Source organism: Camellia sinensis, chromosome 10 (assembly GCF_055761805.1).
Source record: "Camellia sinensis isolate YWXY chromosome 10, ASM5576180v1, whole genome shotgun sequence".
Taxonomy (NCBI): domain Eukaryota; kingdom Viridiplantae; phylum Streptophyta; class Magnoliopsida; order Ericales; family Theaceae; genus Camellia; species Camellia sinensis.
Genome location: NC_138970.1, coordinates 7,383,860 through 7,405,351, shown reverse-complemented (window position 1 = coordinate 7,405,351; position 21,492 = coordinate 7,383,860). Strand labels below are relative to the sequence as shown.

At 36.2% G+C, this 21,492-nt stretch overlaps 2 protein-coding genes across 7 annotated transcripts; both read right to left on the bottom strand.

Moving 5' to 3' along the window:
• Window positions 1-706: 706 nt before the first annotated feature.
• On the bottom strand, window positions 707-5,098 carry LOC114262677 (adenylosuccinate synthetase, chloroplastic). Its single transcript, XM_028203049.2, has 4 exons — window positions 4,658-5,098; window positions 2,090-2,782; window positions 1,610-1,921; window positions 707-1,098 (listed from the first exon to the last, which is right to left on the bottom strand). Exons 1-4 carry the CDS (start codon window positions 4,985-4,987, stop codon window positions 928-930), a joined length of 1,506 nt encoding a protein of 501 aa, XP_028058850.2. The 5' UTR covers window positions 4,988-5,098; the 3' UTR covers window positions 707-927.
• Window positions 5,099-6,777: 1,679 nt separating this feature from the next.
• On the bottom strand, window positions 6,778-20,984 carry LOC114312753 (exostosin family protein). Of its 6 annotated transcripts, XM_082893150.1 has the most exons (17): window positions 20,845-20,984; window positions 20,676-20,718; window positions 19,592-19,653; window positions 17,919-18,408; window positions 17,581-17,674; window positions 13,001-13,187; window positions 12,652-12,910; window positions 11,850-12,065; window positions 11,673-11,759; window positions 11,346-11,480; window positions 9,999-10,112; window positions 9,645-9,892; window positions 9,457-9,537; window positions 8,973-9,204; window positions 8,220-8,318; window positions 7,940-8,125; window positions 6,778-7,263 (listed from the first exon to the last, which is right to left on the bottom strand). In XM_082893150.1, exons 4-17 carry the CDS (start codon window positions 18,261-18,263, stop codon window positions 7,162-7,164), a joined length of 2,385 nt encoding a protein of 794 aa, XP_082749276.1. In that variant the 5' UTR covers window positions 18,264-18,408; window positions 19,592-19,653; window positions 20,676-20,718; window positions 20,845-20,984; the 3' UTR covers window positions 6,778-7,161. The 6 variants fall into 6 exon arrangements, with proteins under 6 accessions (XP_082749276.1, XP_082749278.1, XP_028114838.2 ...); XM_082893152.1 differs by lacking the exon at window positions 19,592-19,653 and having other exon boundaries at window positions 6,778-7,362; window positions 20,512-20,718; XM_028259037.2 differs by lacking the exon at window positions 19,592-19,653 and having other exon boundaries at window positions 20,512-20,718.
• Between the last annotated feature and the right edge of the window lie 508 nt (window positions 20,985-21,492).

Below are 21,492 nucleotides of genomic sequence, written 5' to 3'. Positions count from 1 at the left end.
ATATAATTATTTCAAATTTCTAGAACTAGTTATATTTTTTTTCTTCTAAATGTAGCATTTTTACTTGCTACTCTTGCTCAATATAAAATAGTAACACAAATTCGAGTGAGTTATTTTTTATTCTTCAACGACATAATAAAATTGAGTCTGTATGCCTTAATAAATTTTTTTTGTTAAATAATTAGTTTTAAAAATTACATAAATAATATCACATAATATTAAACATCATTCTATATGAATTAGTAACATTTCATGCAATTACAAGTGCTATAGTGACAATCATTCTACACTTCTACAGCATTTGTAATAACATGATTTTGGGTGTTCCGAAAATTGACATTTTTAATGATTTTTTAAAATTTTCCAAAACATTATTTACAAAAATAAAAAAAATAGTTAACTTTTATAGTAACTTTATTGATTTTTGGCATGTTTGAAAATTATTTTTTTAATTTTTTATTAAGAGATGTATAAAAAATTAAAAAAATGATATGACAACTTAAAATAATTTTTAACTTTTTAATTATTTACCCTATTGACAAATAAAGTCCCAGAAAAATCCTAAATCAACAATGGTCAGAGACGTGTCTCCAAAATTGACTGATTTACTGTTTAAAAAAAAAAAAAAAAAAACCTACAAACTGCACCAAACAGAGCCTAAGCCATGGTATCATACCAAAATGCCCTATATTATGGCCCAGCACAGTTATTCAAATTCAAAGTCATAGTTATTCAATTTCAAAGTCATAACGACTCTATCAAAGTAGCCCAGATTAGAATTAACATTTGTTACAACAAATGCATGTCCACTAACTAAAAATTATCTCCTTGTCCAAAAATTAATCCCAATCACAGGGGACATACACCTCCAGCATTAAAAAGCTTCATTCTAGCAAATGAGAAGTACAAAAACCCTAATAAATAATATCACTTGTATATAAGAGCATCACGCCCAGGCCCGACGCCTATGTAATGGATGGGAATACCAACAAGTTCTTCTATCCTTTCCACGTATTCCCGTGCAGCCTTTGGAAGATCAGAGTAGTTTCTCACCTTCGAAATATCACATTGCCACCCTGGTAAAACTTCATATTCCACCTGACATATATAAGAAAGAAAAAATATAATTCACATGGTGAATGGAAGCCTATGAGGAAAATGGAAACAATTACAAACTCAAATCTATAGTTCTTCAATTATTTTCTTTAATTTTTGTTATGTATTAGATTATTGATACAAAACAAGAAGCTGAGGAGGGTCAAACATCAGGTGTAAACCATCACATTCAGGTAATTTCCTACACATGTTATTAGAAATAGGACTATTTTTTAGGACACAGAAGATACATTGCTAGGGTTTTCTGGTGAAGACAAGTTCCATTTTGGCATCCTTAAGAACGAGTAGGGTCCCAATACATGGCAAACAAAAATGGACAACCAACCATATACTACGTGTAAAGTTTCTATTTAGTGAGCTAATGCCATCAAGGTTTAAATCTCCATTGAGTAAAAAGGGCGACCTAGTGTACGAGGGCAAAATATACACAACCTTGTGTAAGTTTAGATACCAGCTCCAAATAAATATATGGAAAGGAAAAAGAAATGCTTGCCTTTAGTTGCTCAAGAACACAAAGATCACCAGGGAAGGATTTGACTGGTGTACCATCAATGTGTTTATACAATACCCCCAACTGAATTTCAGGAAGATCCGACAAGACATCAAGCTTAGTGAGATTTAGAGAAGAAAAGCCATTAATCTGACAGCAGTATTTTAGAGCAACTACATCAAGCCAGCCACAACGACGAGGGCGACCAGTAGTCGTGCCAAACTCCTGCCCAGCAAACCTAAGGAGGTCACCACCTTTACCCAAGATTTCAGTTGGGAAAGGACCTGAACCAACTCTAGTGGTGTACGCTTTAACCTGCACCATAAAATATCAGGTAGGTACCATAAATGACCATGGTATAAGTGTATTGTGCGAAGTACAAATGTTATTACCATGAAACACTAAGGCGAAATCACTTTCTACAAGAGACACTTGGGAGAAAAGAGAAAAATAATAAAGAAATGAAAGAATTACAACTCTTACCACTCCAACTAGGTCACCAAGAATTCTAGGGGCAATGCCAAGACCAGTACAGATTCCACCAGCTGATGGGCTAGAGGAAGTTACAAATGGATAGGTTCCAAAGTCAATATCCAGCATGGTTGCCTGACCACCTTCCACTAAAATCTTCTTTTTTTGTGCAATGGATTCATTCACGACATGCACAGTGTCAGCAATGAAGGGTTCCAACCTCTCAGCAAATCTCTTGTATTTTTCAACTTCTTCTTTGAGCATGTCTGGGCTATACTTAAAACCTTGGAATCTTAAAGCTGCATCTGACAATAAGAGATCAAGCTTCTGAGGTAAAGTGTCCATATGCCTAAGGTCACATATTCTAATGCCATTGCGAATAACTTTGCTGGAGTAACATGGTCCAATGCCTCTCTTGGTAGTGCCAATAAAGGAATTAGCTAGCTCGGCCTCTCTAAGGCCATCTACTACTTGATGAAAATCAAATAACAAGTGAGCACGATCAGATACTAATATCCTACCTTTGCAGGAGACCCCATTAGATTCAAGGCCATCAATTTCTTCAAACAACCCTGGTAAATGCACTACAACCCCATTACCAATCACACACACAGTTTCCTCGTTAAGAATACCCGAAGGAACAAGATGAAGGGCAAACTTCTTCCCCTCTGCGTTGTAAATAGTGTGTCCAGCATTGGCTCCACCCTGACATCAAGTTATATTTAAAGCTTTAGAGTAAAATGATTGCAAGTCTCAGACACCTGGCTGTTTACAATCACATAAAGCATGTTCAGCAGAAGGTTTATCAACTCAAAAAGAAGACCTTTCCTTTTTGATGGTTCTTTCTTTTTTAGTCTTTAAAAAAAAAAAAAAAAAAAAAAAAAAAAAAAAAAAAAAAAACAGATTTTTCACCAGCCACATGTAAAATATACTTTGAATTGTGACAATATAGATGTTCATGTTTACATGTAAATTGAATATCCAAAAATCATAAAGAGAAGTAGGAAAGAGTTACTATCTGGTGTTCATCAGAGTACTAGTTGTAGGTTGGGGAACTTGGTATTTTAGTTGCAAATTTTTGAGCTTTTATTACATGGATGAACTCCACATTCAAGTATCAAAACACTATGACACCCATAGCAAAGGAATGGGTGATGCCCATGGATGAAATGCCCCCTCTCCTCCCCCTCCCCCTCCCCCAGCCACTACCCTCTTCCCCTTCCAACATTCCCACTTCCTCCTTCGCCAGCCACTGCCCCCCACCCCTTCCTCTTTCAGCACCATTGCCACCTCCACTTCCCCCCTACCCCATTCCACAACCCATCCGCTTCTGTTATCCTCTTCTGATTGGACACCAGTGCCACACAGAAGGTCATTTTTGAGGAAGCATCACTGGTTGGCTAATCATAGCTGACGGATTCCGATATGGCAAAGGAAGAGCCAAACGTGATGAATTCAATGACAAAAGAATCCAATCAAGGTGTTTAGACAGGGCACTCTCAGATCTGAAGCTCGTGACCATCCCATTAGGTTAGTGTCGGCTGTGATGGGTCTGATCTGATTGCAATACCTCAAATGCCTCTTCCACTTATTATCACCACCAACACCTTTGTTATTATGTCGAGCCCACCTCCAAAAACACCCTTAATAGTTAATACTTAATACCACAACAAATCCACCACCACTGCCGCTTAAAAATGGTTACTTTGCCCAAACAACCCCCAACGACCAGTCAACAATGTCACTTAAAATAACTACCAACCCCACCACCTGTAATATATGCAAACATGTAACATTTACTTATATCCATCCTATCACCACTACCACCACTAAACTACTAGCACATCCTTTGCCTTGCCAATAAAATTGGTTTTAGCAAACTGACAATTCGAGCACTAGCACCTCAAAATCTCACCTCCACCAAATTACTTTGTCTTTTATAAACTGATCTCCAATTTCTAACATGTTTAGTATAGAGTAATCACTTATTAAAGACCTAATTTCAACACCAGGCCATTAAGAGTACAAAACAAACACTAACAATATGTCCAATTTGTGCCTTGAGATCTTGTGGATGTCAAAACTTCGATTAAGATGAATAACCAACAAGGGAAAATTTTATTCACCCAAAAAAAAAAACAAGGGTAAATTTAGTTGATGCATGTAGAGTGAATTGTCAAACAGTATGAGGAATCCATATGACTTGTAATCATCGTATGCATTTTACTGTTTTATTTCACCTTTGCATATAAGACCCAAAAGACAATCTTTTGTAAGTAAAAGAGCCCATTTGGATCTGGTGACTTTGGAATAAAAGAAAAAGAAATGCATTTCTCTCATTTGTTTGGATTAATTTTTAAAGGTAATAAATGGGGTGCTCTATAACCCTCATTTGCAATTTTGATAATTTTTATTTTTTTAATGTAATTTAACCAAACAAAAGAGCAGAGAAATCTTTTCTCTCATATCAAATTGTAACAATTTCTTTTCTTTTCTCTCCTAATTCCCAAACAAGAATGTAAATTTTAATTCGAGACCAAAAAAGAAACCTTCTTGAAGATCATACATGTATACATATACCTGACAACGAGCGACAATGTCGAAGTGCTTGGCCAAGATATCGACGAGTTTGCCTTTACCTTCATCACCCCACTGACAACCCAACACGCCCGAGACCTGACTCAGCGATCCGATTCGACTCAGCCCCTGACTCGCCTGCTCAGCAGCCACAGCAGATGGCGATGAAGAAGAAGGAGAAGAAGCAACAGACTTCACAGAGAACACCGCGTCCTTGCGATGGTGAAGATGAAGAAGGTGAGACCCAGCACAGGTTCGGATGGTTCTTCCATAGAAGCTCCTCTGTTGAGCTGTGATAGGGTTTGATTCGAGTGTCAGTGATGAGAGGTTCATCGTAGAGAGAGGGATGAGAGAGCTAGGGTTTAGTGAGAAAGAGATTTAGAGGAGTGGACTGCTGTGTGTATGTGCACATGTTACTTGGAATAATTTAAAGTATATGTAATTGTCCACGTTTATTCCTTTTTTGTTTCGAATTTTCTTAAGAAATTTTTAAATATACATATAATTTATAAATAAAAAAAAATTGATAAAAATTATATGGCAGCGTCATTATTTATTCTGTTATTAGAATAGAACAATAATTTTGGTGTCATCAAATCACTCCCTATAAATTTTTCTCAATTTCTTTTTTAAAATGACCTTAACTTTTACACTTATATCGATTTTAATTAGAGATAAAATAATAAATTAAAACAACCAATTCCACTTTCTCACTTCTCACTCTCCATGTCTCCTTATTGCTGTGCAGTCCTAAAGCAATTACAACATCTTCATTGAGAAGTTCTGAATTCTGAACATCTTCATTGCATTTTGCATTTGTTTTGATTTCACTAAAAAATTCTGAACAACTTCACTATATTTCGCATACAAAAGTTTTGAAAGTTTTGCTATGAAAGCATCTTATAGATATGTGATTGGTCGTATGTTTCTATTTGGTAAGTTTTCTTTTATATGAATGTGTCTGCTTTTCATAATTTCTGAACATCTTCACTGTATTTTACATTTGTTTCTATGGATATGTGATTGATTGTATGTTTCACTTTTGTGATTAGTTTTAATAATAGAATAGATGTGTGTGCTTTATATTTTCTGTAGTCAGTTTCTTAGTCTCTGGCATTTTTATATCAAAAAACTACTCTTTTTTTGATTCTCTAAAAAATAAAAAATTTAATGATGAGCTTATATGAGATTTTCGAACTCTCGAACCTAAGATTTTCGTCACAGGTCACCAATTGTTGGTACTAATGAAAGTATCCACTAGTTATAAATTATAAATAAATTTACAATGAGTTATATCATTATATATAATTTTTTTATTTATATAGTATTATTATTTTACTATTATTTATATGCAAAATAATAATTTAAAAATTACTTTATATTATAAGTTAAAATTAATCTGAAATATATTATTAACATATGAATTTAAAATGTTTTTGATAATTTAAGTCTTTTTTAAAACTACATAAATAAATAGTGGTTTTCAAAAGAAAGGAATGACAGCCCTGCCTTTATCTTCACAATGCTCGTCATCCCCTGCTCTTCGTTCCCTAACGCTCCTTATGTGGGAAAAAGGGCTAAGGCGTGGAGTGTGAAAGAAGAGGTTGCAAGAGGATTGATTGGAACTAGAGTTAGGGTTTTGTTGTTTTTGGTGATTTAAAATAATATTAAATGTTTCTTTAAAAAAAATTGGGATGTTTAACAACAAAAAAAATAGAGTGTATAGGCTCCCCAAAATATATACCAAGTTAAGAATGTTAATGTATCATTTAGTGATTTTATTATTTTATCCCTATAGTTTAAAGAAAAATTGACAAGCTAATTATATTTAATGGATTAGGTTTGCTGGTGGGGTACATATTACATGCAATTACAATATCTCTATCTTACCAACATACATGAAAGAGTAGAAGACGTTGAAAACGACAAGAACATAGAAAGTGTTCAACATCATATATATAGATTCATGCACACACAATTCTATTTTATATACATGTCTCAAATTATACACCTGCTTGTGGATTTAATTAAGATGTTTGCATGAAAATAACAAAACAGTAAATAATATCATCAGTGTTTCATTCACTCAAAACAGAAAAAAATGAAGTTTCACTATCATGGTATGAACAAACATTCTAAATTTTGATTTTCTTTGTAAAGATGGGAGATCTGCCAAATAAACAAGCAACCAATGAAGAAATTGTTCTGTGAAATTTATCTTTTCCATTCTAAACAATATCTAAGAGCACAAAAATTCATATCCTGTATACAAATTGCAAAAAATAAACAAAATATTGACACTTTCCTCTTCTTCTATTTGGTAAAATTGGCTAGAGATCCCATTGGAAACTACGGTTCTTCGGATGCTGCTTTCTATAAAATTGTTTAATGGTCGCTTAAAATTGAATTCTCTTGTCAACGAGGCTGAGCATCTTCAAGTGTTTGCTTCTTCCTACCAAAATGCCCCCGAGTTTTTGTGATCTCTTCAAGTTAGATGTTACAACTCTTCAATCGGTTCTTATCAAGCATTGTCCTGGTAATCCGAACTCCTTAGTATGATGAGCAAGTTGTCGCCTCCAAGGGTCATTATGCAACTTGTAGTGTAAAACCTTGTTGGAAAGAAAGCAGAGTTCAAATTCATCGGCTAAAGATTGAAGAACTAACAATCCCAAAAGAGACAAGGCACACATTCAAACTCAAGAACATTGCTGTAAAATAGCGAGATTCACTTTATATGTTAGTTCTACAAAATTCTGAATAGCATCAATTTTTGTCAAACAAATTTTGTCAACAGGGCACTGAAGGGAGTTTGGACTGAATTTGGAGAATTTATTGATTTTTAGGTCATTTGTGGAAAAGCACACAAACTTGAACTTATAAGGAAGGAAATCCTCAAGAAAATAACTACTTTCTCATGATTTTTGTGCAAAAATTTAGCAACCAGTGTGCAGGGCATGTGCCCAAACATCCCCAATGATCAATCCTAAAGGGGCTCGGGATGGTTGAAGTCAATGTCCTCTTCCAACTAAAAGTCATAAAAATCCTTGCATTCACTAAGTTCGGTAAAACAAAAATATAAGAAGAAATTTATTCCACTAATCTATTGTTGTAGGCATTTCTGTCACTCACTCCACTTGACTAAAAACATTACTCAATTAAAATCTTATGAACACAAATCTTCAAAAATATGGGCTGATAAAACCAATGGGCATGCATAATGGTTCCTGGTAAAAATGTTAATGTTTAAATCAGCTTTAGGCATGAAAAGGATTGTATAAGGTGTACCTGTATGATTGTGGCAACGACATCATCTTCAACTAGCTGCAAAAACATTGTAGCCCAATCATCCACCCGTCCAGATGCAGTTTTCTGCCGCTCAGCCTCGAGCAAAAATGAATCACGATATAAGAACCGCTGCCAGATCTTCCGTACATTCTCCAATCTGAACTCTATTTCTGTCTCATTGAATCCCTTCAGGAAGCAAAGCTCACATGTCATTCAAATTTTGTGAACTTCTAACTAGAACGTGTTTCATTAATATTGAGAAACAAAACTAAGAAATTACCCTCAGAATTTTTATCAAATCTGGAATTTCATCTTCACGTATCCGAACAGAAAAGCTTTCATAGTTGAGCACGTTCTCATATGGTAGGTAAATCCCATCCTAAATACAAAACCAATTGAAAAAAACATATTAATATATAGAATATGACAGGATGGTGGTATTCAACTGGGATATTTCCAAACAAACCAACTTGATGGTGCTTCTGATTTTTTATTAGTGAAGGAAATTAAAAAACATCCTATAAAATAAAAATGAGTTAGTTGAAATGAGAATGCTTAGATGAATGTATGATAAGACTAGGAAAGATAGAATTAGAATTGAATATATTCATGAGAGTAGTACTTATTGAAGATAAAGTGACAGAGAACATGTTAAGATGGTTTGGTCATGTTATGTACAATGAAGACCTATAAATGCGATAGTAGGGAAGAGTGATATGATCAGGGAAAGACTTAAGTTGACAAGAGATGTGGTAGTGAAAAGAACATATGAATTTATTTAATTTAACTGAGTATATAGCCCTTGGTAGAGCAAAATGGCGAAAAATGATTCATGTAGCCGACCCCACTTGATTGGGACACAAGGCTTAGTTTGGTTTGGATTGGTCGTTGAAACCCAATTCATGAGCAGAAAGTTGTAAGATGCTCACCACATACCATAAACTGGAAGCAGTTTACAGCTTATAATGAGCTTAATCAGACACAAACATCAATATCCACAAGCTTGAAGTTGGCAGGGGGAGAATATTACAACCTGAATGACCACGGGAATGCAGCCTTGCAAAATACTATCTTCCATTCGACCACTCCACCCATCTCCAGGCATGACCCCACAAAAAACAGAACTTGCCAAATCCTCATGATAATTATCAGAACGTAGTGGGGTCACAATCACATCTTCGGCATGCTGTGTCCCAAGCTTTCCTTCCTTGTTAGGACTTGATCCAAACTCTTCTGCCACTTTCTGCCTGATACCCATACTATACCTGAATGATGCCAATAATCTAATCAATTATATCTTATTGAAATTCCAAAGTGTAATATGTATCTTTAAGGTTGTTGAGGATGCTGGTAGCTAACAAGTAAAAACTCATGTGTCTGAACCTCTTGTAACATGTTTCTTAAACATTGGGGAAAACATGGATTCAACATATACCTCGAAACACTGCCGCATAACCATAAGTTGAAAAGGACAAAGACATGTTTAAGGCTTTCAAATAACCCTTTAGTTTACTTACGTGGCTTCTGGTCTTCCATTTTCATAAGCTGGTCCTAGATTTCCATTGAAGTAAAACAATGTCTTCCGCTTCTCACGGGGCCTGTGGAAGTAACATTCAATTAACCATTTCCAGTGTATGCTAGGGTTACAGTGTACATCAAACAACAAAACTGCCAAAACCAACAATGTCTGTAATGAGGTACAAACCTAGCCCAAAGTTTTGAGTTCATGGCATTAACATCAGGTCTTTTCCATGCCGGAAGGACAAGATCTTTATCTGGGTCAAAGCATGGATGGTTGCCCCGTCTATCAGAAGAGATCTGGTCCCAGTTGTCAGCCCAATATGCTGTAGTCGAGTGGTTATGCTTTGAATTTGTATTACCCCAGTGGACCAACATCATGCTATTCCATATCTCCTTAGGGGCATAGCAAGCACCTTCATCCCATGAAAAGGACTGCCTTGAGATAAAGCAAAAACATTAGCATACACACCACAAACTGTTGTAATGTTGTTTCCACACCGTCAATAAGTGAAGTTGTTTAGCCATATAATATTCATACCCAAATATGGTCTCTTCCTGACGAGCGGTTCCAGTAATGATATTGCTCCACAATGTGATTATATGCCTTCTTATAAAATTCCAGAGTTAGAGAGCTCCTTAAGCCCTTGTGTTCCTGAAATTTAAAGAGGTATAAATATTACAATTAAGTAATTAACACATGATCGAAGAGGGAGACAAATTACAAAAACATAAAATATAGCATGTTTTTGACAAACGGTCAATCCTTTTTTTATTTTCTATTTTCCTTTCTTGTTAACATCCTGCTTAGGAGATCACTTCTTTTCTTTATTTCTTTCATTTATAACCTTGATTACAAGAAATTGTTTGTACAAGGTGACCCAAATGCCCAACTGACGAAGAAGGTAATATGATGTGGTCCGCAGGACGAGAGGGGCTTAAAAGATGATAATTATAAAATACAAAATAGGTCCCGATCTTCCTTTTCTCAATTTTTTTGCCAAGTAAAGGGCTGATGATCTCAGAATAAAGTAAACATACTCAGTTACAGACAGAGACCTCTTCAACTAAAAAAGGAACTGTTATGAAGTTTCAAAAACATTGAGGGTTCCCTACGATAGTGGCAGTAGAACATAGGCCTGGTTGAATCTACTGAAAGGGGATAAAATAAAACATGAATTGAACATGTATCATCAGCTAAAGTAAGAATTATAAAAACAACAATAGGGAAAATTAAATTTGTGGTTGCAAATAAGAAAGCTTTAACAGGACAAAACAGGCAACTCAAACAGATCGTGAGATCTTGGCAAGTCAATTGAGATGCACAACCACTCACAACTACTACAGATATGAAGAAAATAAGAATACAATATGGATGAGTTGCACAACAAAGATAGAACAAGGCATAAATGTAGCCACAAGAAAATTAGATATTCCAAGTGATGACAAGATGAGGGGATGCCAACAAATGAACCAGTAAGGAGTTAATCAGTTGAATGTCATCGTGTTTTAAGGAGTAAAAGAAAGCCGAAGAGATGCTGTTTCTGGGGAGTGAGAAAAGACATGAGACCTTACTCTGTACAGGGTAGTCTAGACTAAAGAAAATGGTGAAAAGGGGCTCATGAAACCAACCCAAAATGGGAACATTTGAGGAAAGATGATTTATGATGAGTAGTTCTAATTGAAGGTTCACGACGGAAGGCTAAGGTTGAACATGGAAAAACTGGAATTACAAAGGCTAGACTGAAAGCTTCATGTTTTGGTACCATGACTTCAAGTGATGCAGCAAGATTCATTATAACTCAAAAAGGAAATGTAAATCATCCAATAGCTCCAATGCATCATACTAAACAGCATAAGAAATCACTGCCCATGCATGCTTCTGTACCTCCATGCTCAAGTAGGGTGCATCATCAGCACGAGTTATAATGCATGAATCAAGAACAGGAACAAAGAAAAAATCTGCTTCTTCGCCATTTAGTGTTCGATGGGAGCTAGCTAGGATACTTTCATAGAATGCCATCTGCAAATAAAGACCACAAATTATTAGCTATTTCAATACAGTTGTGCTATGAACACAAAAAATAGGACATAGATGTAAGACAAAGGGTGAGTCCCTCCCACATATGGGGGTCCATCATATGTGGAGCCCACCCGTTGTCTGACATATGTGTCCCATCTGTGAAACTGATGTCACTCTTGGGTCAAGTGATACCTGTGAACCATACAGCTGATCTGTCCACAGTGTAACATTATTCTCATCATATATTCTGTTTATACACTCAAACTTGAAATGCCGTCCCTGCCAGAATGAATAAACAGATGGAAAATATTAAAACTCACCCTTTTTGTGTATCATGAATGACAATTCACAAGTATTGCACATACTGACCTCAAGCAAAAGACTATTGAACTCGGGGGGCAAATCATAAACATATATAAGGGGCCTTTTCTTTTCCACCACAGCATTGAGATTGAGAAGATTCCCAACGTGTTGCGGACTGTCAGGAACATCAACCTGAGCTGGTCGAAGCCATTGAGGCCAATCCCTTATAACTGATAAAACAGATGGTATGCTGCAATCTATTCCATACCAGCCATTATCACACTAAAGAAGAAGGAAAAAAAAAAATTAGACACGAATTTGGAGCAAATTTGACAAGTTTTAATCTAATTATGCAAGGTATTGGAAACTATTCTTGTATTTTCCCTAAAATTATACTCTAATCGTGCACACATTTAACTCCAAAATGGATTGGATAAGCAACCTAGAGCATCCAAAAACAAATCCATTACTTCTCAAAATTAAAGAGAATTAATTTTTTTAAATTACGAATATTTAGGAAGTATTAGATTCATATCAGTCACTATTCGAGGAGTATCGAGATCCAATATAAAAACAATAATGAAACAATTCCTTTCTAGAAATACTTCACAGGACAGAGGACTTTTTGAAATTTGTACTGAACATGGATTCCTTCATTTGGTAAAGAAGATTATAGGTTCTTGTTTCATATATGCATTTATACAAGGTAGTGCCTCTTCTAGCACCTGTCAATGATGTTCATATTTACTTAAACCAAACCAAAGTAAACCTTGTGACTTACTTAAGTGGGTCAGCTGCATAAATCCTTTTTCAAGTGGATGAGATTAGATACTGCACATTCTAATAGTTTTAAATACATAATTACTACCTGACAAAATCCACCACGGCAATGTCCATGGCCAGAGCATTGATTAATACAAGTGCACAGCACAGGCACCTCACAAAATAGCCCCCACAAACAATCATATTTGCAATCGCATTCCTCTTTGTATCGAACCTTGGAAGCATATGCTTCTGCTGGGTTCACATTACACCATCCAGGAATGCTACTATTTGTTGTGAAAATATTATCCAGGTCAGGTTTTGTCCAGTCAGTCATTTTAGGACCTTCAGGTTCAGAAGGTAAGCTGAAACAGATATCAGGGCATTAGCTTGTTAATGTTTAGTTTAGATCATATTCTAACAGAAGTGTCTATTAGGATTTTAAGTATGCTTACTTCACTTTAAACCCGCATGCCTCAGCAACAGGACGGTTTGGGTATTTAGTACCTTCGCCGCAGAAACACATTGCCCTTGTAGTGTCACAATGAGCAGCACATATTGAAACGACCCAACGCCCATATGGTTGCTCCTTTGATCCTGGAAAATTGCAGTCCAGTTGCAATCTTTCAGAGCACCCTTCCCCTGATCCATTAAACATATTTTATCCAGCAAATTATATGACTGATCAAAAAGCAGCATGACAGAAAAAATATATATATTGTTAAAATTGATGTATTATTGATTGATATATTGATGATTTACAAGATTGATGTTATTGTTTGATATTTTTAGTACAAATGTGAGAGGCTCCTTATATAGGAGATATAGGTGTAGTAGGTGAAGTGGAGGTGGTAGTGGTGTAGGTGAAGTGGAGGTGGTAGTGGTGTAGTGGGTTAGGTTTAGTGGAGTAGGTGAGGTGGTAGTGGTAGTAGGTGAGGTGGTAGTGGTGTAGGTGAAGGTAAATTCTAACAGCCCCCCGCAAACTCAAGGAGGATAGAAACTAACCAACTTGAGTTTGAAGAGAGGAACAAAACAAGAAAATACATAAAAAAAGGATAGGAGACACTGTATGGTCGTGTCAGACCGTTGGTGAAGACACTGTATGGTGGTGTCATAACGTTGTAGAGGACACTGTATGGTGGTGTCATAACGTTGTAGAGGACACTGGATGGCGGTGTCAGACCGATGTAGAAGACAGTTTATGGGGTCATGTCGGACCGTTGTAGAAGACAGTTTATGGGGTCATGTCGGACCGTTGTAGAAACTAACCGGAATCTATGTCGGGACAGTTTACAGAGTCTTGTCGGACCCTTGTAGAAACTAACCGGAATCTATGTCGGGACAGTTTACAGAGTCTTGTCGGACCCTTGTAGAAACTAACCGGAATCTATGTCGGGACAGTTTACAGAGTCTTGTCGGACCCATAAAAAGTCGCACCCTCAAAAGGTGTGCCCAATCTTTCAAAAGGCGTGCCATCAAAAGGCGTGCCCAATCCATAAAAAGGCGTGCCATCAAAAGGCGAGCCCAAGTCATAAAAAGATGTGCCGGACATGATGGCGAGGCACGTGTGTGCCTTGGTTGGCGCGCCCGTTTGTCGGCTGATGGTAAGAGGCGCGCGATGCGCGTGGCTGCCTCGGCTATAAGACGGAGGCTGAGGCTGAGGCTGAGGCTGAGGCAGAAGCTGAGACAGAAAAACTGAGAGAAACCTCTGAACATTGTCATTCTGAAACACTCGGTAAAGACTTTGTATCCAACCCTTCTCTGAAACATCTGAACAATGGCCTCTTCTTCCCGTTCAGCTACCCAGAATACGGCATCCTCATCCCGAGGTCTACTCACTCTCTTTCCCGACCTCAACGAGTCAACGAGAGAGAGAACTGGTGCGGTGGCACTGGAAACTCAACCAAGTGCCCCGGAGTTTGCCCCGTTGAACTTTCCGATGCGGTCGGTGGAGCAAAGAATGGCAGTGCAGTCGGATGTGGAGGCCAATCAGTATACTTTGAAGTCATGCGTGGAAACCATGACTGCGGTCACAAATTTGTCGAACCGGCTGCAGAGTAGGGCAAATGAGGTGCAGCAGTTAAACTCCCAGCTGGCTCTGCTCCAACGCATGTATAAGGATGCGCGAGCAGAGATAAGTGTGTTGAAAGCAGAAAACAAGGAGCTGAAGCGGAAGGCCACCGTTATGTTCCGATTTGGAGGGCCGACATATGCTGCAGTGGAGGAGTATGGGGGAGTGAACGTGCTTGGTGGTCTAGGAAACACGGAGGCAACACCGTCAAGGGCCGCCCAAGACGGAGGCAAGAAGAAGAGACCAGCGGCAGAGTAGAAAAGAAAAATCCCACCTGTGGATGAGGTTGTTGTGTTTTTTTTTTTTTTTTTTTTTTTTTTTTTTTTTTTTTTGTAAAATTGTGATCGGGGTTGAGCCCTGAGATGAATAAAATATGGTTTGGTGTGCAAATCTTTATCACATGGATTTGTGAAAAAAACAGCTTATCACACGGATTTGTGATTTGGGAAAAACAGCAATGGTGTTTGGATTTTTTTTTTTTTTTTTTTTTTTTTTTTATTATTTTAAATAATAATAAGAATAATAATAATAATAATAATACTAATAATAAGATATTAAGGGAGAAAGAGGAACTGAGAGAGAGTCAAAAACAGCCCAGTAATTGAGCTACACGAAGGCCCCACCTCAAAATAATACCAAAACCATGTGCTGAAGAAGCCACGGTTTAGCTATTCAAACTATATCCCAAAATAGCTCCTCCACTTACCAACCCCTTTTTGTCTTTTCCATAACTCTAATCAAGGCAATGAGACCCAACAGACAGCTTTGCAGCTGTTCACTCTACCCAACATGGGTGAACTCCCAATGCCAATTCACGCGCCATCAGCTGCCAGCATCGTCACCAAAGCATACACTAGCAGCACAACCGAAGCCGAAGCAATCAACTTGGAACGGAGCCGAGAATAGAACCCAAAAGGGGACATCCTTCGCCGAAAATAGAAAACGATGGCACCGGTAAAAAGACCCCATCTCACACCCTCATCACCGGCGACGCCGGAAAAGAAACAAGAAACTCACCAAGGTCGGGAAAGAAACAAGAAACTCACCATGGCCGAAATGCATGACCATGGCCCAGCAACACCGCTTACCAACAAAGGCGAGAACTTCAAAACCAGGGGGCTGATACACTTCTCTGTAGTGACGACACCAGCAAAATGAACTAACCAGTGCCAGAGCAAAGCCCATACCAGCGACAAAGAAGAGCCCATACCACCTTCAAACTTCATGTAGACTTGCCGGCGACATAGACCCAATGGGCAAAATAGTTGACCTGCACCCACCATCCAGAACGCCGGCGAAAACTCTAAAACTTCACAACTCAACCACAAACCACCATGGTGAATGGAACACACTACTGCTTGTGAGAGACATTGATTGGTAGAGATTTCTGCCGTGTGTGTATCAGTGTGATGGGTCGTGGATGAGAAGATCAAGTTGGTGTTGTGCATGTGTCTGGGTTGACTGGGTGAGTCAAGGACAGCGACTCGAAGGAGTTGGGCGTGAAGGTGGTGGACTCGAAGAAATTTCAAGGTATGTGTAGAAAATTCTAGCAGATTAGGTTGAGGTCCGGCGGGCGGCCAAGGCGAGGTTGCCGCCCGCCGGTGAAGCGAAAAATACTAAGTGCTTAACCTTGCTCTGATACCATGTTAAAATTGATGTATTATTGATTGATATATTGATGATTTACAAGATATATATATCACATGATGAAACACATAATATAAGTGCAAGAATAAGAATAATGGCCATGACAAAGGGGTTATTGAAATGAAATTGCACAATATAAATATTGCTTTTGAATGCAAGAGTAAGTATGGAAGGAAATTTACAAGCCAGACAAAAGAACGAGAGATGATGAAGATTAGCAATGTAACACCCCACCCACCAATTGCTTAACTAAACTTTAAAAAAAAAATACCAAAATACAATAGGGATATACCATAATCTATAATTTGACAAAACTGAATCAGACCCATCTCCAACAATCCCTTTCAGATACCTTTCTTATTATTGTTACTCACCCCACTCTCCTATCTCAGTTGAAAGTTGATACCACTACATAAATCCCTCAAGCTTTCCAAAATAGTGTATTTCAATTCCAAAAAACGAAACATGGATGACCACTTCATTTAAAAATAATCCATTAGCATCTCCCTTCACTCCCCCTTTTCTCCTTTCAAGACAACCCTTCCATGTCACCCGCTCTTCAGATGTGTATCCTTCACCTTAATGACATACAAACACACAAAATGGCCATTGGCCTCAAATTCCACATCTTTTTTCTCTTTATCCATTGGCCTCTGAAACCAAAGTTCCAGAATTATCCACCAAACGGCTCTTCATATTCTAACACAAAAGCTCATAACATTGGGCAATCAAATAAAAGTGGTAGTTATCATTTGCAAAAGCACCATCAGATGTGAATTGATGTGAGTAAATACCACTAACACCTTGCAAGCAACTTGAAAGAAAGTATTATCAATTGTAAAAGTACCCCCAAATAAAGCAACTTCAGTTGAGTCTCTCTCTATATATTTTTTTTACCCTTTGAAAGGGTAGCATTTAATTAGTATGTTTGTAGAGATGATTATGGTTCATTCGTAAAACACATCACACAGACATTGTTAAGATGATAATAAAAATGCACCAAATGTCCACTTGCAAATTGCATGCCTCTATACGAATTTAAATTGAAATTTAAGGCCTCGTTTGGGAATAGGTTATTTTACTAACTTTTGGTTTTTTGGCTAAAATATGAGGTAAAAAATTTGTATGTTTGGAATTACTTTTTGGTTTTTTACGAAAACATATGCAAAAAGTAGAGAGAAAAGGGAATCTTTGATTTTTGGTATAGATTATAGGCCTTTTGGTTTTTTTAGTAACTTTTTAACTTTTAGGCTAAAACTATTATTTCTCAAACAAGACCTAAATAACAAAAAGAAGGCTAAGATAAATAATACTAACCGCTGAATCCATGAAAGCAGCGACATTGGCCTAGTTCACGATTACAAATTCCTTGACCACTACAATCGTTTTTGCAGCTCTTACCACCGATAATCTGATAACAGAGCGACTCATTATAAGCAAAAAAAGGTATCACAAGTGAGAGTCAATTCAATTTCAACTTAAACCCTTAATTTTAGAAGAGCTCCAAAATTTAAAAAGGCAACTCAGCTTCGTCCCAAAAGACAATGAATTAAAATAGAAATGTGAAAAGCTTTTATGAATCCAATATTTGAAAAATTAAACCTGCTAAAAAATGAAGTGAAGAAAATCAACTTAAAAAATCATGAGCCCACTACCTCAAACACTTTGACTGCTTTAGCAACTGAATTACAACCAGATAACCACCTGCCAATCTCAGCCTTCCAAGGAGCACCACGGTAAACCACTGCCTTATGCAAGTCAGCTGGAAACCGTACATCCAAGTTAATAAAAGGCTGTGGATTTTGCAAAACATCATTCTTGCCTCCTTTAATTGATCCATTTATTGAGACACAGGCATTTTGAACTTGCCTAGCACTGAAGTACTCAAATGATGGCAAACTGGGAAACAAGAATAGATGAACTACTGAAGCCAATGCCAAAATTGAAGCAACGGTTAGCACCAAAGACCATGAGCACTTCCATTTCTGGATAGAGAACATAATCCCAGATTGCTCCTCTTCAATAAACTCAATACAGATCTTCAACTTTCACATAAACCAATATTGTTCTCTGTCCCCCTCACTCAAGTTCTATAAAAGTTCCATGAGATTTGGAATCTCATGTAGCCTTCCAGAACCCACACTCCTGTTAATCAAGAAAACAATAAACAAGTTCAAAAAAATAACATTTAATTCGAAAACCTTGGGTTAGACACACCCCTGTACAGAAACATCGCGCCAGGCCTTAAATTTTTTTGATAAAATAAATTAGGCCTCAGAACTTTTCATAGATGATTAAATCCTATACATCTCATCTCATCTCATCATTTCCCGCGGGAAATACCAAAAATCAATAATAATAAAAATAAAAATAAAAAGTTAATTACCTAAAAATTCTATTTAACATTCTTTGAACCAATAAGTCCTATTTAGTAAAATTGATAATATTATCAGTTTTTCCCAATTTTTTAAATTAAGAACATTATTGATTTTGCATAGTAATCTTCCAAATAATTGTTTCACTAACTGATGAAAAAAACAGAGCATGAGATTAAATGTTTTTACCCTTCTACTTATTGATTTGACTCAACTATCTAATAAAATCGAGAATATTACAGTTTTTCCAGTTTTAAAACTGAGAACATTATTAGTTTTTTCATTTTTAAAGTGTTTTTTTTTTTTTTTTTTTTTCAGTTTTGCGCATCAATGTTCCATCATCATACTCCTTGATAGACACAAAATTTTCAGTTTTGCACAAAAAAATAATTCAGTTTTTTTTAATTTTTTCAAAAAAAATTAGTTTTTTTTTTTTTTTACAAATTTTTTTTTTAGTTTTTTCAATTTGAAAGTTGATTTTTAAGGTTTTGAAAATCAAAATAAATGTCAAATCATCATGTTCCTTTATAAATAATCATAAATGATGAACAATCATTATTTGAAGGACAATTCCAATTATTAAAAATTTAATGGGAGTCGAAGGTCCAAAAAATTTAGTTAGGACTTAATGGAGTATAAGTTCATAAATTAGGACTTATCTGTAAATGCCCCTTAAAAAAATAAATAATTGAGAAAAAGAACAAACAATAATAGTACTAATGATGATGATGATAGTATTAAAGACATAAAAATGTTTATTTACTGTTTTCATTTACTAATGGAGATAAACACACCCTTTTTCATAATTAATACAAAAGAGTACATAAACTCATAACTAAGATCCAATTGACAGTATTCAAAGTATTTAGATTCACTAAAATTGAAGAATTATACAAACAAACCTCACAATTTACGACTCATCATTTCTAATGGGCATAAATTACTAAACCCACCAATTCTCATAATGAAGTTCACAAGCTCACAGTACTCAAAAACCCAATTCAGCGCGTTCCACCTTCCAAGTATTTAGATAAATGAAATTACGAAAGTGAATAATAAGATTAAAAACCGGAAGAAAATGAGCAACATTTTTCATATTTAATCAAATAACAAAAAAAGAAAACTTAAATGGAGATAAACCCACCATTTTTCACAGTTAATCCAAAAGAATCCATAAACTCATAACTAAGTTCCAATTGAGAATTTGAGAGTATCAAATCATTTAGATTCACTTAAATTGAAGAATTATATAAACAACCCTGACCGTGATAACCCCGTAATTACAACTCATCCTTTCTAATAATGGGCCTAAATTCCTAAACCCACCAAATCTCATAATTAATAGAAAGAGGTTCAACAGCTCACAGTACTCAAAAACCCAATTCAGACTGTGCCACCTTCCAAGTAATTAGATGAAATTGCGAAAGTGAATAATAAGATTCAAAAATCAAAAGAAACTGAGCAACATTTTTCACAACTAATCCAAAACAGTCAATAAACTCCCAACTAAGATCCAATTGAGGGCATTCAAACTATTCAGATTTACTAAAAGTGAAGAATTATACAAACCTACCTCACAACTTCGTGGTAAACGGGCATGAATTGCTAAACCCACCAATTCTCATAATTAATAGAAATCAGTTCACAAGCTCACAATACTCAAAAACCCAATCCAGACTGTTCCACCTTCCAAGTAATTAGATGAATGAAATTGCGAAAGTGAATAATTAGATTCAAAAATCAGAAGAAACTGAGCAACATTTTTCACAATTAATCCAAAAGAGTCAATAAACTCCCAACTAAGATTCAAATTTCAATTGAGGGCATTCAAACTAATCAAATTCGCTAAAATCGAAGAATTATACAAACAAACCTCACAACTTCCTGCAAACGGGCAAAAATTGCTAAACCCACCAATTCTCATAATTAATAGAAACAAATTCACAAGCTCACATACTCAGAAACCCAATTTAGACTGAATTACGAAAGTGAAGAATGCGATTCAAAAAAAAACCCAGAAGAAACTTAACGACTGACCTCGATAGATCTGAGATGGTGATGGGTTTTGTTATTGAAGGACCTAGAACATGAAACAGAACAAGTCAAGGCAATAATAAACTTGAATAAACATATAGAAGCCAATAAAACTTCAATCATATACAGACAAACGAAGCAATGCATGTGTAGACAGAGAGAGAAAGATTACCAATTGAAGTATCCAACACGACCCGGATAATAAAAAAATGGAATTCATATAATGAACAACTAAGAGAGAGAGAGAGGTCAATACAAAAGCCGCCAAGGCTCTCGCTGGCAGAGTTTGAACAACTGATTTGTGAGTCATATGAAAACTGAAACAACGTGGTATTATTTTATTGTTGAAATGACAAGAGATACCCCTGTTTTCTTCACTAATTCTGTTTTTAACTGTTTTGTTAACTGTAATTACTTGTGGGTGTTTTGGTCATTTTACCACTCATCCTTATCTCTGACTGCAGTGGTGTGAAAGTGATTACAATTACTAAAATATAAGAGCAGTGATTGGCACCCCAGTACGGAGGCACCCCAGCACCCCGCTTCCACGTGGGGCTGTGAACCAAGAGAAAGTCAAAAAAAAAAAAAAAAAAAATTTCAACCAATCACATGCTGCCAAAAGAAAGTCAAAAAATAAAAAAAATAAAAAAAATTTCAACCAATCACATGCTGCCACATCACAGGGGTCATTGGGAGTCCTTCAAAACTGGAGTTCCAAAGCATTTTTGAAAATATAATTAGTAATAGAATGAAATAAAAGGTTCTAATTATGTTCCTAACTATTTTGTTTACTGTAATTACTTGTGGGTATTTTTATCAT